This window comes from Oncorhynchus mykiss, chromosome 23 (genome assembly GCF_057628025.1).
Source record: "Oncorhynchus mykiss isolate SJ-2025 chromosome 23, ASM5762802v1, whole genome shotgun sequence".
Lineage (NCBI taxonomy): Eukaryota > Metazoa > Chordata > Actinopteri > Salmoniformes > Salmonidae > Oncorhynchus > Oncorhynchus mykiss.
Window position 1 is genome coordinate 31,187,253 of NC_143044.1, and position 13,907 is coordinate 31,201,159.

General features: G+C 41.0%; 1 protein-coding gene across 1 annotated transcript in view; it reads left to right on the plus strand.

Annotated features, from left to right (window-relative positions):
* Positions 1-13,907, plus strand: part of stxbp4 (syntaxin binding protein 4) — a 62,899-nt gene that overhangs the window by 43,604 nt on the left and 5,388 nt on the right. The window contains 3 exon segments of the mRNA XM_090217288.1: positions 4,525-4,707; positions 8,463-8,579; positions 9,432-9,481. Of these exon segments, the coding sequence (XP_090073414.1) occupies positions 4,525-4,707; positions 8,463-8,579; positions 9,432-9,481 (350 nt within the window).

Below are 13,907 nucleotides of genomic sequence, written 5' to 3' on the forward strand. Positions count from 1 at the left end.
TGTACATGTATATTGAACAAACATATAAACGCAACATGTTGTGTGGTTGCACGTGGTCTGCGGTTGTGAGGCCGGTTGGACGTACTGACACATTTTCTAAAACAACATTGGAGTCAGCTTATCGTAGAAATTAACATTCAATTCTCTTGCAAAATCTCTGATTGCCATGCTGACTCCAGGAATGTCAATCTGTGACTGCATTGTGTGACACAACTGCACATTTTAAAGTGGCCTTTTATTGTCCCAAGCACAAGGTGCACCTGTGTAATGAATGTGCTTTTTAATCAGCTTCTGCTTTTTGTGCGTATGGAACATTTCTAGTATTTTTTTATTTAATTTCATGCAACATGGTACCGACACTTTGCTTTTATATTTTTCTACAACGCTTTATATACATTTGAATTATCATCTACTTTGTCACATATGCGTTATTTGATTCAAGGACCAACAATGGAGAGTTTTTTTCTTCCTCAAATTAAACCTTACCCCTAAGGGAATTGCTTGTGCCTGTTGTTTTTTTCCGCTATCAAACACTTGAGCTCAAAAGGACGCATTGCCTTTCCGTTGAATCCATAAGAACGCTAAAGCTTTGTCTGGGATTTAACTCACCGTCTCGACACTTGCATCAGAAGAAAGAGAACAAAGATAACTTGATGGGTGTTAATTTTTTGTGGAATTGAAAAAAGTAATAATTTAATACAGTTGAAATGTTTACAAATTAGATGCGCTGAAATGAAAGCAACTAACGGAAAAAACACTTGGATTATAGCAATATTATGTATTTTCTCGCAAACAATGTAAAGTATGTTTAGATAGGTATAATGTAGAGCCAAGTGTGTGGATTTTGAATCTGAGAGTATCCTGCTATTAACACACTTGTTGAATTATGCAAGTGAACAAGACAACAACAGTAGTTATTGAGGCAGTCTAGACAGTGCAGGTAGGGAAGTGTTTGATGGTTGCAGCCCTGTTTCTCCCCTTTATGTTGATTTATGCATATATGCAAATATACTATATTTATGTAAATTAGGCACACATAATTATCTTTATATGAACACAGAATATAATCAAAAATACCTGATACCATAAGAAAATGTATAAATGAGTGCATTCTAATAAAAGTAAAACGCCATTATTTGTCTGTGCCAGTAAAATGTTTTATGTTTAATAATTCAGTCAATATCTGAGGATTATAACATTTCTAAAAGTTTGGAGTATCTTCACCCATTATCCAGCTGTTGCATTAATTAGAAATATATTTTTTACTTTTACTTTACTTTTTCTCCCCAATTTCGTGATATCCAATTGGTATTTACAGTCTTGTCCCATCGCTGCAACTCCTGTACGGACTCGGTAGAGGCGAAGGTCGAGAGCCATGCGTCCTCCGAAACACGACTCTGCCAAGCCACACTGCTTCTTGACACACAGCTCGCTTAATCCGGAAGCCAGCCGCACTGTGTTGGAGGAAACAATGTACGACTGCCGACGGAAGTCAGTAGGCATGCTCCCGGCATGCCACAAGGAGTCGCTAGAGTGCAATGGGACAAGGACATCCCGGCCGGCCAAACCCTCCCCTAACCTGGACGACGTTGGGCCAATTGTGCGGCACCTCATGGGTCTCCCGGTCGCGACACAGCCTGGGATCAAATATTATAAATGTTTTTAAAACCTTTTTAACAATTTCGATGACTTTTGATAAGTGCACAATATAAGAAATAGGGTGCCATTTGGAATGCTGCCTTTAAGAGCTCTGTATAGTGCTCCCTGCAGACTCAGCAGCTTCAGGCTCAGAGGGTAGCAGAATTACAGAACCTAATCCCTGCTGTCATCTCAGCCAGCACACAGAAAACATTACACAAGCGGATAAAGAAAATACATAATTTACTAGTAAAACAACTGAATTATGTATTGAATAGATCCAGGGACATGTCCTGCTGTTGCTATTTTGTGAAGGTTTACAATGCCATCTGATAAATCCATGTTTGATCAGTTTGCATGGGGCTTGGTTAGATTTTTTATTAATGCTCTTTTGTAGAGCTGAGGGGAAAAGGAGAGACACAGACTAACAGTATATAAAGATACAATATTGAGGGCTTACTCAGTGTTTAGAGTTACAGCTTGTATGTTGCTCTGCCCTATCGTGCCCTTCCTGTGTACTGATGCTGTTGGTCATTGCTAACTCGGGCAACTCATTCACATGACTGTGAGATGTATCCCAGCTTAAGTGATCTTATCCCTCGCTCTCTAGCTCTCTCTCCTTCTGTTCTCTGAATGTCGGTTCTGAGAATATATAGAATTCCCAGTATTCCAGTCACAGGAACAGATGGTCTGGTGTGTGTGTGTGTGTGGGGCAAGTCAATGAATGTGTGCATGTGTATGTGCCCATTTACTGGTGTGTGTGTGTGTGTGTGTGTGTGTGTGCACACATGTGTTCCATGTAGGGAACACCAGGGGAGATCTAGGTCACAGAGAGTTAGGTGTTTATTTTTAGCCAACAGCAGGGATCAGCATTGACCACAAGCACACACAAACACACAGAGAAATAGTTTGTGGAAGAAAATAAATAAATCCATCTGAGACTTTATAACTGGACGGCTATATTGAGGTTTTCCACATACCTACAGATTGATAATATAACATTGGCTAGAGGGTTTTAACTTTGAACTAACTGACAGACTAATGCATGTTATGCCACTAGGCTTACGAAACATTGTTTTTTTTTTTAAGTCTTCAGAGGCATCGCCATCCCACGTTTTTTTTTTAAACCATGAACTGCAACTCAATATTACGCTACAGCTTGTATAGATTGGCCACAACACACGCCTTCTGTGTCAATTATCTACCGTATTATCATAGTATCAGGTACGGCTAGGAGTTCTTTCAGGTCAAGTGGTCAGGAAAAACGACCTTATGTAATTATGTAGGTTAGTCTGTCAGGTTGTCTCTCTCTCCAAGGTAGTCCCATCATCCATCATGTGTCACTAGCATGTTTACTCTAGCGTCTTAACACCACTCTAGCGTGTTAACACTAGTGTGTTGATTATCGTGTTGACTCGGATCTAGCCTGTTAACACCACTCTAGCGTGTTGACTGCACTAGCGTGTTGACTCTACTCTAGTGTGTTAACACCACTCTAGCGTGTTGACTCTGCCCTAGCGTGTTGACTCTGCCCTAGCGTGTTGACTCTGCCCTAGCGTGTTGACTCTGCCCTAGCGTGTTGACTCTGCCCTAGCGTGTTGACTCTGCCCTAGCGTGTTGACACCGCCCTAGCGTGTTGACTACTCTAGTGTGTTAACACCACTTTAGTGTGTTGACTCTGCCCTAGCGTTTTGACACCACTCTAGCGTGTTGACTCTGCCCTAGCAAGTTGACACCGCCCTAGCGTGTTGACACCACTTTAGCGTGTTGACTCTGCTCTAGCATGTTGACTCTGCTCTAGCGTGTTGACTCTGCCCTAGCGTGTTGACACCGCCCTAGCGTGTTGACCACTCTAGTGTGTTAACACCACTTTAGTGTGTTGACTCTGCCCTAGCGTTTTGACACCACTCTAGCGTGTTGACTCTGCCCTAGCAAGTTGACACCGCCCTAGCGTGTTGACACCACTTTAGCGTGTTGACTCTGCTCTAGCATGTTGACTCTGCTCTAGCGTGTTAATACCACTCTAGCGCGTTGACTCTAGTGTGTTGATTACTCTATCGTGTTGACTCTGCTCTAGCGTGTTGACTCTGCTCTAGTGTGTTGACTCTGCTCTAGCGTGTTGACTCTGCTCTAGCTGGTGAAGAGTGAGGGAGACCTGCAGTGGTGTAAAGTACTGAAGTAAAAATACTTTGGAGAACTACTTAAGTAGTTTTTCGGGATATCTGTACATTACTTTGCTATTTATATTTTTCACAACTTCTACTTTTACTCCACTACATTCCTAAAGAAAATAAGGTACTTTTTACTCCATACATCAGGGATAACACCCAAAAGTGTAGGAGTGTGCCCGCTTGTCCGTAAAAAAAAATTACGACAATTGTGGCGCCTGGTTTGCTTAATATAAGGATTTTGATGTATAGCATTTACTTTGTACTTTTACTCAAGTATCAACACTTTTCCACCACTGTATTTAAGTACATTTTAAACCAGATACTTTTAGAGTTTTACTCAAGTAGTATTTTATTGGGTGACTTTTACTTGAGTCATTTTCTATTAAGGTATCTTTTACTTTTACTCAAGTATGACAATCAGTACATTTTCCACCACTGGAAACCTGTTTGTGGGTGTCAGTGTCACACACCTCAGAACACTTTTATCCTCTAGCAGAGAATTACAAAAGAAAGCTAAAATGCCTCTGAAATAGGACACAATAATTTAAGAGACAAATTAAAGCAAAGCACTGTTTCTAAATAAATAATGTAGAATCCTTTTCATTCATTCAAGCAGTAAAATGTTCCAACACAAGTTCAAAGTGCACTGAACTTTTACCTACAGCATATTCCTGTGCCTGTTTGACTCTCCTCTCCTCGTCACTCTCCCTGGTAGGAGGTAAAGTCTGGGACGGATGAGAGCCGTGCTCTGCGGAGCCGGATCCACCTGGCTGTAGCAGCCCAGAAGCAGGCCAAGGGGATGGAGATGGATTATGAGGAGGTGATCCATCTCCTGGAGGCTGAGATAGCCGAGCTCAAGGCCCAGAGGAACGAACAGCAGCAGCCCGGCCAGGCTAAGGTAACAGACTGGTTCTCAAATCATACCCTATAATCCCTATTGCATTACTTTTGACCAGAGCCACTATTCCCCGTGTATTGCACTACTTTTGACCAGAGCCACTATTCCCCGTGTATTGCATTACTTTTGACCAGAGCCACTATTCCCCGTGTATTACACTACTTTTGACCAGAGCCACTATTCCCCGTGTATTGCATTACTTTTGACCAGAGCCACTATTCCCCGTGTATTGCACTACTTTTGACCAGAGCCACTATTCCCCGTGTATTACACTACTTTTGACCAGAGCCACTATTCCCCGTGTATTGCATTACTTTTGACCAGAGCCACTATTCCCTGTGTATTGCACTACTTTTGACCAGAGCCACTATTCCCCGTGTATGACACTACTTTTGACCAGAGCCACTATTCCCCGTGTATTACACTACTTTTGACCAGAGCCACTATTCCCCGTGTATTACACTACTTTTGACCAGAGCCACTATTCCCCGTGTATTACACTACTTTTGACCAGAGCCACTATTCCCCGTGTATTGCACTACTTTTGACCAGTGGAGTAAAGTACTTAAGTATCTGTACTTTACCATTTATGTTTTGCCAACTTTTACTTCACTACATTCCTAAAGAAAATGTACCTTTTACTCAATGCACACACTTATCAAGAGAACATGTGGTCATTCCTACTGCCTATGATCTGGCGGACTCACGGAACACAAATTAATCATTTGTAAATTATGTCTGAGTAAATTTTTTAAACAAGAAATGGTGCCGTCTGCTTTGTTTAATATAAGGAGTTTGAAATGATTTATTCTTTTACTTTTGATACTTAATTATATTTGATCAATTGCATTTACTGTTGATATTTAACTCTTAGAACCACCCAATCCGGATCCGGTATATTTGTCATCAGCAACGCTGAATAGCATAGCGCAACAGTCAAATAATATTACTAGAAAATATTCATATTCATGAAATCACAAGTGAAATATAGCGAAACACAGCATAGCCTTTTGTTAATCACCCATCGTCTCAGATTTTGAAATGATGCTTTACAGCGAAAGCAATACAAGCGTTTGTGTAAGTTTATCGATAGCATAACAAAACAATAAGTACACCTAGCATCAGGTAACTTGGTCACAAAAATCAGAAAAGCAATCAAATTAATCGTTTACCTTTGATCTTCGGATGTTTTCACTCACGAGACTCCCAGTTAGACAACAAATGTTCCTTTTGTTCCATAAAGATATTTTTTTATATGCAAATACCTCCATTAGTTTGTTGTGTTATGCCCAGGAATCCAATTTTTGTCTGCGGTCATGACAACGCAGACAAAAATTCCAAATGATATCCATAATGTACACAGAAACATGTCAAACGTTTTTTATAATCAAACCTCAACGTGTTTTTCAAATATCTATTCGATAATATATCAACCGGGACAGTTGGCTTTTCACTAGGACCCGGGAATAACAATGGCCGCCTCTCTCTTTTGCGTACAAATCACTCTGAGAGCCCCCACCTGTCCACTTACGCAATGTGGTCGTTCACGCTCATTCTTCAAAATAAAAGCCTGAAACTATTTTTAAAGGCTGACACCTTAGGGAAGCCATAGAAAAAGGAATCTGGTTGATATCCCTTTCAATGGGCAATAGGGATGCATAGGAACACAGGGGTTTCAAAATAAGAGTAACTTCCTGATTGGATTTTTATCAGGCTTTCGCCTGCAATATCAGTTCTGTTATACTCACAGACAATATTTTTACAGTTTTGGAAACTTTAGAGTTTTCTATCCTAAGCTGTCAATGATATGCATATTCTAGCATCTAGTCCTGAGAAATAGGCCGTTTACTTTGGGAACGTTATTTTTCCAAACATAAAAATAGTGCCCCCTAGCTTCAAGAGGTTATTAAGTATAATTACAACCAAATACTTTTAGACTTTTACTGAAATAGTATTTTACTGGGCAACTTTTACTTGAGTAACTTTCTATCAAGGTATCTATACTTTTACTCAAGTATGACAATTGGGTACTTTTTCCACCACTGCTTTTAACCAGAGCAACTATTCTCCATGTAGTGCACTTCTTTAGACCAGAGCTACTATAGCCTACACACTTTTTAACATAACTATTTTCACCCATAGCGCACTACTTTGGACCAGAGACTACTTTTGAGAAGCAGAATTACCATTAAACCTGTCAACCGCCATTCTCGGATTTGAGACCCCCTTCTCTCTTTCCTCTTTCTCTGTTGAGCATAAAACCCATGCCCAGACTGAGGTAACAGACTACACTACATTCCCCTGTTGGAATAATTAACAGTCTATTCCTCAAAAGCATGTATTATTATCTTGGTGTAAGGTATCAACCACAGGGAGCTCTGCTAGATCTGAGGGGCCTTACTATACCCTGTTCTCTCTATCTGTATCTGTCTCTCTGTATGCGTCTTTGTCTCTGTTTCTCTCTCACACTCTCTCTCTTCCCTGTCTTCAAAGGAAGTAGTTCCTTCCTCTCCCTTCCTTCCATTTGTCTGTATTTCCTTCTGTCCATCCTGTCATCCAGTGTGTCGAGCCCACCCAAACCCTGCTGGACCCTGCTCCTGGTTCCTTCCTTTCCTCCCTGTGTGAGTCCGTTCCAGGTTCCTCCCTCTCCCCTGTGCTGAGAAAAGTCTGCTCCTGATTTCCCCCCTCTTCTTGTCTGAGTCTGCAGGATTTACTCCTTCACTGTGTGAGTAAAATAAATGTAGACCCATCTCATCATTCTTAACTTCTCTCCCTTGCTTTCCCTCTCCCTCCTGTCACTCCTCACCCTTCCATACTGTGTGAGTCCGCACCAGATCCCCAATCCTCTGGTCTGTGATCCCGTTCCAGGTTTTCTCCATCCTGTTCGGGAGACCTTTACCTGGACCATAATTATATCACCAGTTACACTTTTGGCACGTAGCCTACATGAAACGTATCACACTTTTGGCACGTAGCCTACAAGAAACGTATCACACTTTTGGCACGTAGCCTACATGAAACGTATCACACTTTTGGCACGTAGCCTACATGAAACGTATCACACTTTTGGCACGTAGCCTACATGAAACGTATCACACTTTTGGCACGTAGCCTACATGAAACGTATCACACTTTTGGCACGTAGCCTACATGAAACGTATCACACTTTTGGCACGTAGCCTACATGAAACGTATCACACTTTTGGCACGTAGCCTACATGAAATGTATCACACTTTTGGCACGTAGCCTACATGAAACGTATCACACCTTTGGCACGTAGCCTACATGAAATGTATCACACTTTTGGCAGTCACAGAAAAGTCAATACAAACTTTTGCTATAGTTTTTAAATAATTTAACTATCATCAATGAATGACACTTTATTGAAAATATGTAATTTTATTGAAAATTGGGGCTGTTAATCCCAGGATTTGCTGTGATTAATCAAGATGAATCACAAATTCACATTTAGCTCAAATTGAGCTGTAATTTAAAGTTTGTTAAAAAATTTGTTATATTGATAATCACACTTTAACCTCAGTGTCAACTTGATTTGACATCGCATTGCTGTTTTTAGCTGTATAGATGTATTTTGGACATTTTCAGTGTATTTTGAACGCTTTTAGACAATGCGATTTAATCACAATAATAAAAAATACAGACAATCTTTCAATTTCTGAATGAAAACACATCCAGATGCAGGCCATTCAGTAGAACCCCTGCTGATGACCTAGTGTGATGTCCTTCCTGATAGGATGAGGTGGAGGAGCTGAAGAAGAAAGTTGCCGTTCTGGAGTGTCAACTACGTAAGAACGAGGGGGCCAAAAAGGGCTTTGAGGTGTCCATGGGAAAACTTCTCAACTTCGTGGAGGTACTGTATGTGTGTGTACTGTGATTACTGAATGTCAACACTAACTCTCTCTCGAAGACCATTACTTCATATCTAGTTTACAATGTGTGAAGGAAACAGATTTGAGAAGGAGAAACAGATTTGAATTCATATCATTCACATCCTCAGAAAGAAAATACAGAAATATAAAGACAAACTGAAATGAGCATTTACATCTCTGAATAATGACAAGTTTATAAATAGCAGACCTGGGTTCAAATACGTATTTTCTAGTGTATTTGAGTATTTTCAAAAATTGTAGCTGAATCAACTACTTCTACTTGAACTATTTTTTTCAAGTAATTTCCTAAAAATAGTACTTTAAAATAATTTCAAATACTTATTTCCAAAAACATAGCAAATACCCCTTGAACCAAACTGACCTGGATTTAAATGCATGGGAGTATTTTAATATGTGTATTTGAAAATACACTCGTCTGTGTATTTGATTATTTTCAAATACATGCTAATATTTTCCAACTGTATTTCAAAATATTAAAATCCAAATATTTACTTTGAAATGTATGTGAAAGTAATTTAAATACTTTAATAGTATTTGAACCCATGTCTGATAAATAGGGTTGTAGTGTTCAGAAAAGTGGTTGCGTCTAATGTGTCCCAAATGGTGCCCTATTCCCCACAAAATAAGAATTTGTTCTTAATTGACTTGCCTAGTTAAATAAAGATAAAATAAAAAATATAGTGCACCCCTTTTGACCAGAGCCCTATGTATATGCCCTGGTCAAAAGTAGTGTACCATAGGGAATGGGAGTGTCATTTGAGACGCATATATCAACTAAAATAATACGTACGTTTACATTCCTTCCCATTTAGAATGTTCAAGACTTCCTCATTGAAAACCAAGGTCCCGTGAAGAGCTGTAGGTAAGAATGTGCATTGTGCACATTTCTAGTGAATCATGTCTGCTTCTTCTGCTTCTTTCTTCAATAGTGGGCTATCTGTCAGATAATCTCATTCATTCACAGTGTATACACCCTTACAAAAAAAACACATGATTTCACATGATATTTCCACATGTTTTGTTCATGTGAAATCATTTGAAACCATGTGTTTTTTGGAACACTTCACATCAAATCAAATTTATTTATATAGCCCTTCGTACATCAGCTGATATCTCAAAGTGCTGTACAGAAACCCAGCCTAAAACCCCAAACAGCAAGCAATGCAGGTGTAGAAGCACGGTGGCTAGGAAAAACTCCCTAGAAAGGCCAAAACCTAGGAAGAAACCTAGAGAGGAACCAGGCTATGTGGGGTGGCCAGTCCTCTTCTGGCTGTGCCGGGTGGAGATTATAACAGAACATGGCCAAGATGTTCAAATGTTCATAAATGACCAGCATGGTCGAATAATAATAAGGCAGAACAGTTGAAACTGGAGCAGCAGCACGGCCAGGTGGACTGGGGACAGCCAGGAGTCATCATGTCAGGTAGTCCTGGGGCATGGTCCTAGGGCTCAGGTCCTCCGAGAGAGAGAAAGAAAGAGAGAAGGAGAGAATTAGAGAACGCACACTTAGATTCACACAGGACACCGAATAGGACAGGAGAAGTACTCCAGATATAACAAACTGACCCTAGCCCCCCGACACATAAACTACTGCAGCATAAATACTGGAGGCTGAGACAGGAGGGGTCAGGAGACACTGTGGCCCCATCCGAGGACACCCCTGGACAGGGCCAAACAGGAAGGATATAACCCCACCCACTTTGTCTAAGCACAGCCCCCACACCACTAGAGGGATATCTTCAACCACCAACTTACCATCCTGAGACAAGGCTGAGTATAGCCCACAAAGATCTCCGCCATGGCACAACCCAAGGGGGGGGCGCTAACCCAGACAGGATGACCACATCAGTGAATCAACCCACTCAGGTGACGCACCCCTTCCAGGGACGGCATGAGAGAGCCCCAGTAAGCCAGTGACTCAGCCCCTGTAATAGGGTTAGAGGCAGAGAATCCCAGTGGAAAGAGGGGAACCGGCCAGGCAGAGACAGCAAGGGCGGTTCGTTGCTCCAGAGCCTTTCCGTTCACCTTCCCACTCCTGGGCCAGACTACACTCAATCATATGACCCACTGAGATGAGTCTTCAGTAAGGACTTAAAGGTTGAGACCGAGTTTGCGTCTCTGACATGGGTAGGCAGACCGTTCCATAAAAATATAGCTCTATAGGAGAAAGCCCTGCCTCCAGCTGTTTGCTTAGAAATTCTAGGGACAATTAGGAGGCCTGCGTCTTGTGACCGTAGCGTACGTGTAGGTATGTACGGCAGGACCAAATCAGAGAGATAGGTAGGGGCAAGCCCATGTACTGCTTCAGGAAAGCAGTAAAACCTTGAAATCAGCCCTTGCTTTGACAGGAAGCCAGTGTAGGGAGGCTAGCATTGGAGTAATATGATAAAAAATGTTGGTTCTAGTCAGGATTCTAGCAGCCGTATTTAGCACTAACTGAAGTTGATTTAGTGCTTTATCCGGGTAGCCGGAAAGTAGAGCATTGCAGTAGTTTAACCTAGAAGTGACAAAAGCGTGGATTCATTTTTCTGCATTATTTTTGGACAAAAAGTTTCTGATTTTTGCAATGTCACGTAGATGGAAAAAAGCTGTCCTTGAAATGGTCTTGATATGTTCTTCAAAAGAGAGATCAGGGTCCAGAGTAACGCCGAGGTCCTTCAGTTTTATTTGAGACGACTGTACAACCATTAAGATTAATTGTCAGATTCAACAGAAGATCTCTTTGTTTCTTGGGACCTAGAACAAGCATCTCTGTTTTGTCCGAATTTAAAAGTAGAAAGTTTGCAGCCATCCACTTCCTTATGTCTGAAACACATGCTTCTAGCAAGGGCAATTTTGGGGCTTCACCATGTTTCATTGAAATGTACAGCTGTGTGTCATCCGCATAGCAGTGAAAGTTAACATTATGTTTTCGAATAACATCCCCAAGAGGTAAAATATATAGTGAAAACAATAGTGGTCCTAAAACGGAACCTTGAGGAACACCGAAATGTACAGTTGATTTGTCAGAGGACAAACCATTCACAGAGACAAACTATCTTTCCGACAGATAAGATCTAAACCAGGCCAGAACTTGTCCGTGTAGACCAATTTGGGTTTCCAATCTCTCCAAAAGAATGTGGTGATCGATGGTATCAAAAGCAGCCCTAAGGTCTAGGAGCACGAGGACAGATGCAGAGCCTCGGTCCGATGCCATTAAAATGTAATTTACCACCTTCACAAGTGCAGTCTCAGTGCTATGATGGGGTCTAAAACCAGACTGAAGCATTTCGTATACATTGTTTGTCTTCAGGAAGGCAGTGAGTTGCTGCGCAACAGCCTTTTCAACAAATTTTGAGAGGAATGGAAGATTTGAAATAGGCCAATGGTTTTTTATATTTTCTGGGTCAAGGTTTGGCTTTTTCAAGAGAGGCTTTATTACTGCAACTTTTAGTGAGTTTGGTACACATCCGGTGGATAGAGAGCCGTTTATTATGTTCAACATAGGAGGGCCAAGCACAGGAAGCAGCTCTTTCAGTAGTTTAGTTGGAATAGGGTCCAGTATGCAGCTTGAAGGTTTAGAGGCCATGATTATTTTCATCATTGTGTCAAGAGATACAGTACTAAAACACTTGAGTGTCTCTCTTGATCCTAGGTCCTGGCAGATTTGTGCAGACTCAGGACAACTGAGCTTTGAAGGAATACGCAGATTTAAAGAGGAGTCCGTAATTTGCTTTCTAATAATCATAATCTTTTCCTCAAAGAAGTTCATGAATTTATCACTGCTAAAGTGAAAGTCATCCTCTCTTGGTGAATGCTGCTTTTTAGTTAGCTTTGCGACAGTATCAAAAAGGAATTTCGGATTGTTCTTATTTTCCTCAATTAAGTTAGAAAAATAGGATGATCGAGCAGCAGTAAGGGCTCTTTGGTACTGCATGGTACTGTCTTTCCAAGCTAGTCGGAAGACTTTCAGTTTGGTGTGGCGCCATTTCCGTTCTAATTTTCTGGAAGCTTGCTTCAGAGCTCGGGTATTTTCTGTGTACCAGCGAGCTAGTTTCTTATGAGAAATGTTTTTAGTTTTTAGGGGTGCAACTGCATCTAGGGTATTGCGCAACGTTAAATTGAGTTCCTCAGTTAGGTGGTTAACTGATTTTTGTCCTCTGGCGTCCTTGGGTAGACAGAGGGAATCTGGAAGGACATCAAGGAATCTTTGTGTTGTCTGTGAATTTATAGCACGACTTTTGATGTTCCTTGGTTGGGGTCTGAGCAGATTATTTGTTGCAATTGCAAACGTAATAAAATGGTGGTCTGATAGTCCAGGATTATGAGGAAAAACATTAAGATCCACGACATTTATTCCATGGGACAAAACTAGGTCCAGAGTATGACTGTGACAGTGAGTGGGTCCAGAGACATGTTGGACAAAACCCACTGAGTCGATAATGGCTCCGAAATACTTTTGGAGTGGGTCTGTGGACTTTTCCATGTGAATATTAAAGTCACCAAAGATTAGAATATTATCTGCTATGACTACAAGGTCCGATAGGAATTCAGGGAACTCAATGAGGAACGCTGTATATGGCCCAGGAGGCCTGTAAACAGTAGCTATAAAAAGTGATTGAGTAGGCTGCATAGATTTCATGACTAGAAGCTCAAAAGACGAAAACGTCATTTATTTTTTATTTTTTGTAAATTGAAATATGCTATCGTAAATGTTAGCAACACCTCCGCCTTTGCGGGATGCACGGGGGATATGGTCACTAGTGTAGCCAGGAGGTGAGGCCTCATTTAACACAGTAAATTCATCAGGCTTAAGCCATGTTTCAGTCAGGCCAATCACATCAAGATTATGATCAGTGATTAGTTAATTGACTATAATTGCCTTTGAAGTAAGGGATCTAACATTAAGTAGCCCTATTTTGAGATGTGAGGTATCATGATCTCTTTCAATAATGACAGGAATGGAGGTGGTCTTTATCCTAGTGAGATTGCTAAGGCGAACACCGCCATGTTTAGTTTTGCCCAACCTACAGTGCCTTGCGAAAGTATTCGGCCCCCTTGAACTTTGCGACCTTTTGCCACATTTCAGGCTTCAAACATAAAGATATAAAACTGTATTTTTTTGTGAAGAATCAACAACAAGTGGGACACAATCATGAAGTGGAACGATATTTCAAACTTTTTTAACAAATCAAAAACTGAAAAATTGGGCATGCAAAATTGTTCAGCCCCCTTAAGTTAATACTTTGTAGTGCCACCTTTTGCTGCAATTACAGCTGTAAGTCGCTTGGGGTATGTCTATCAGTTTT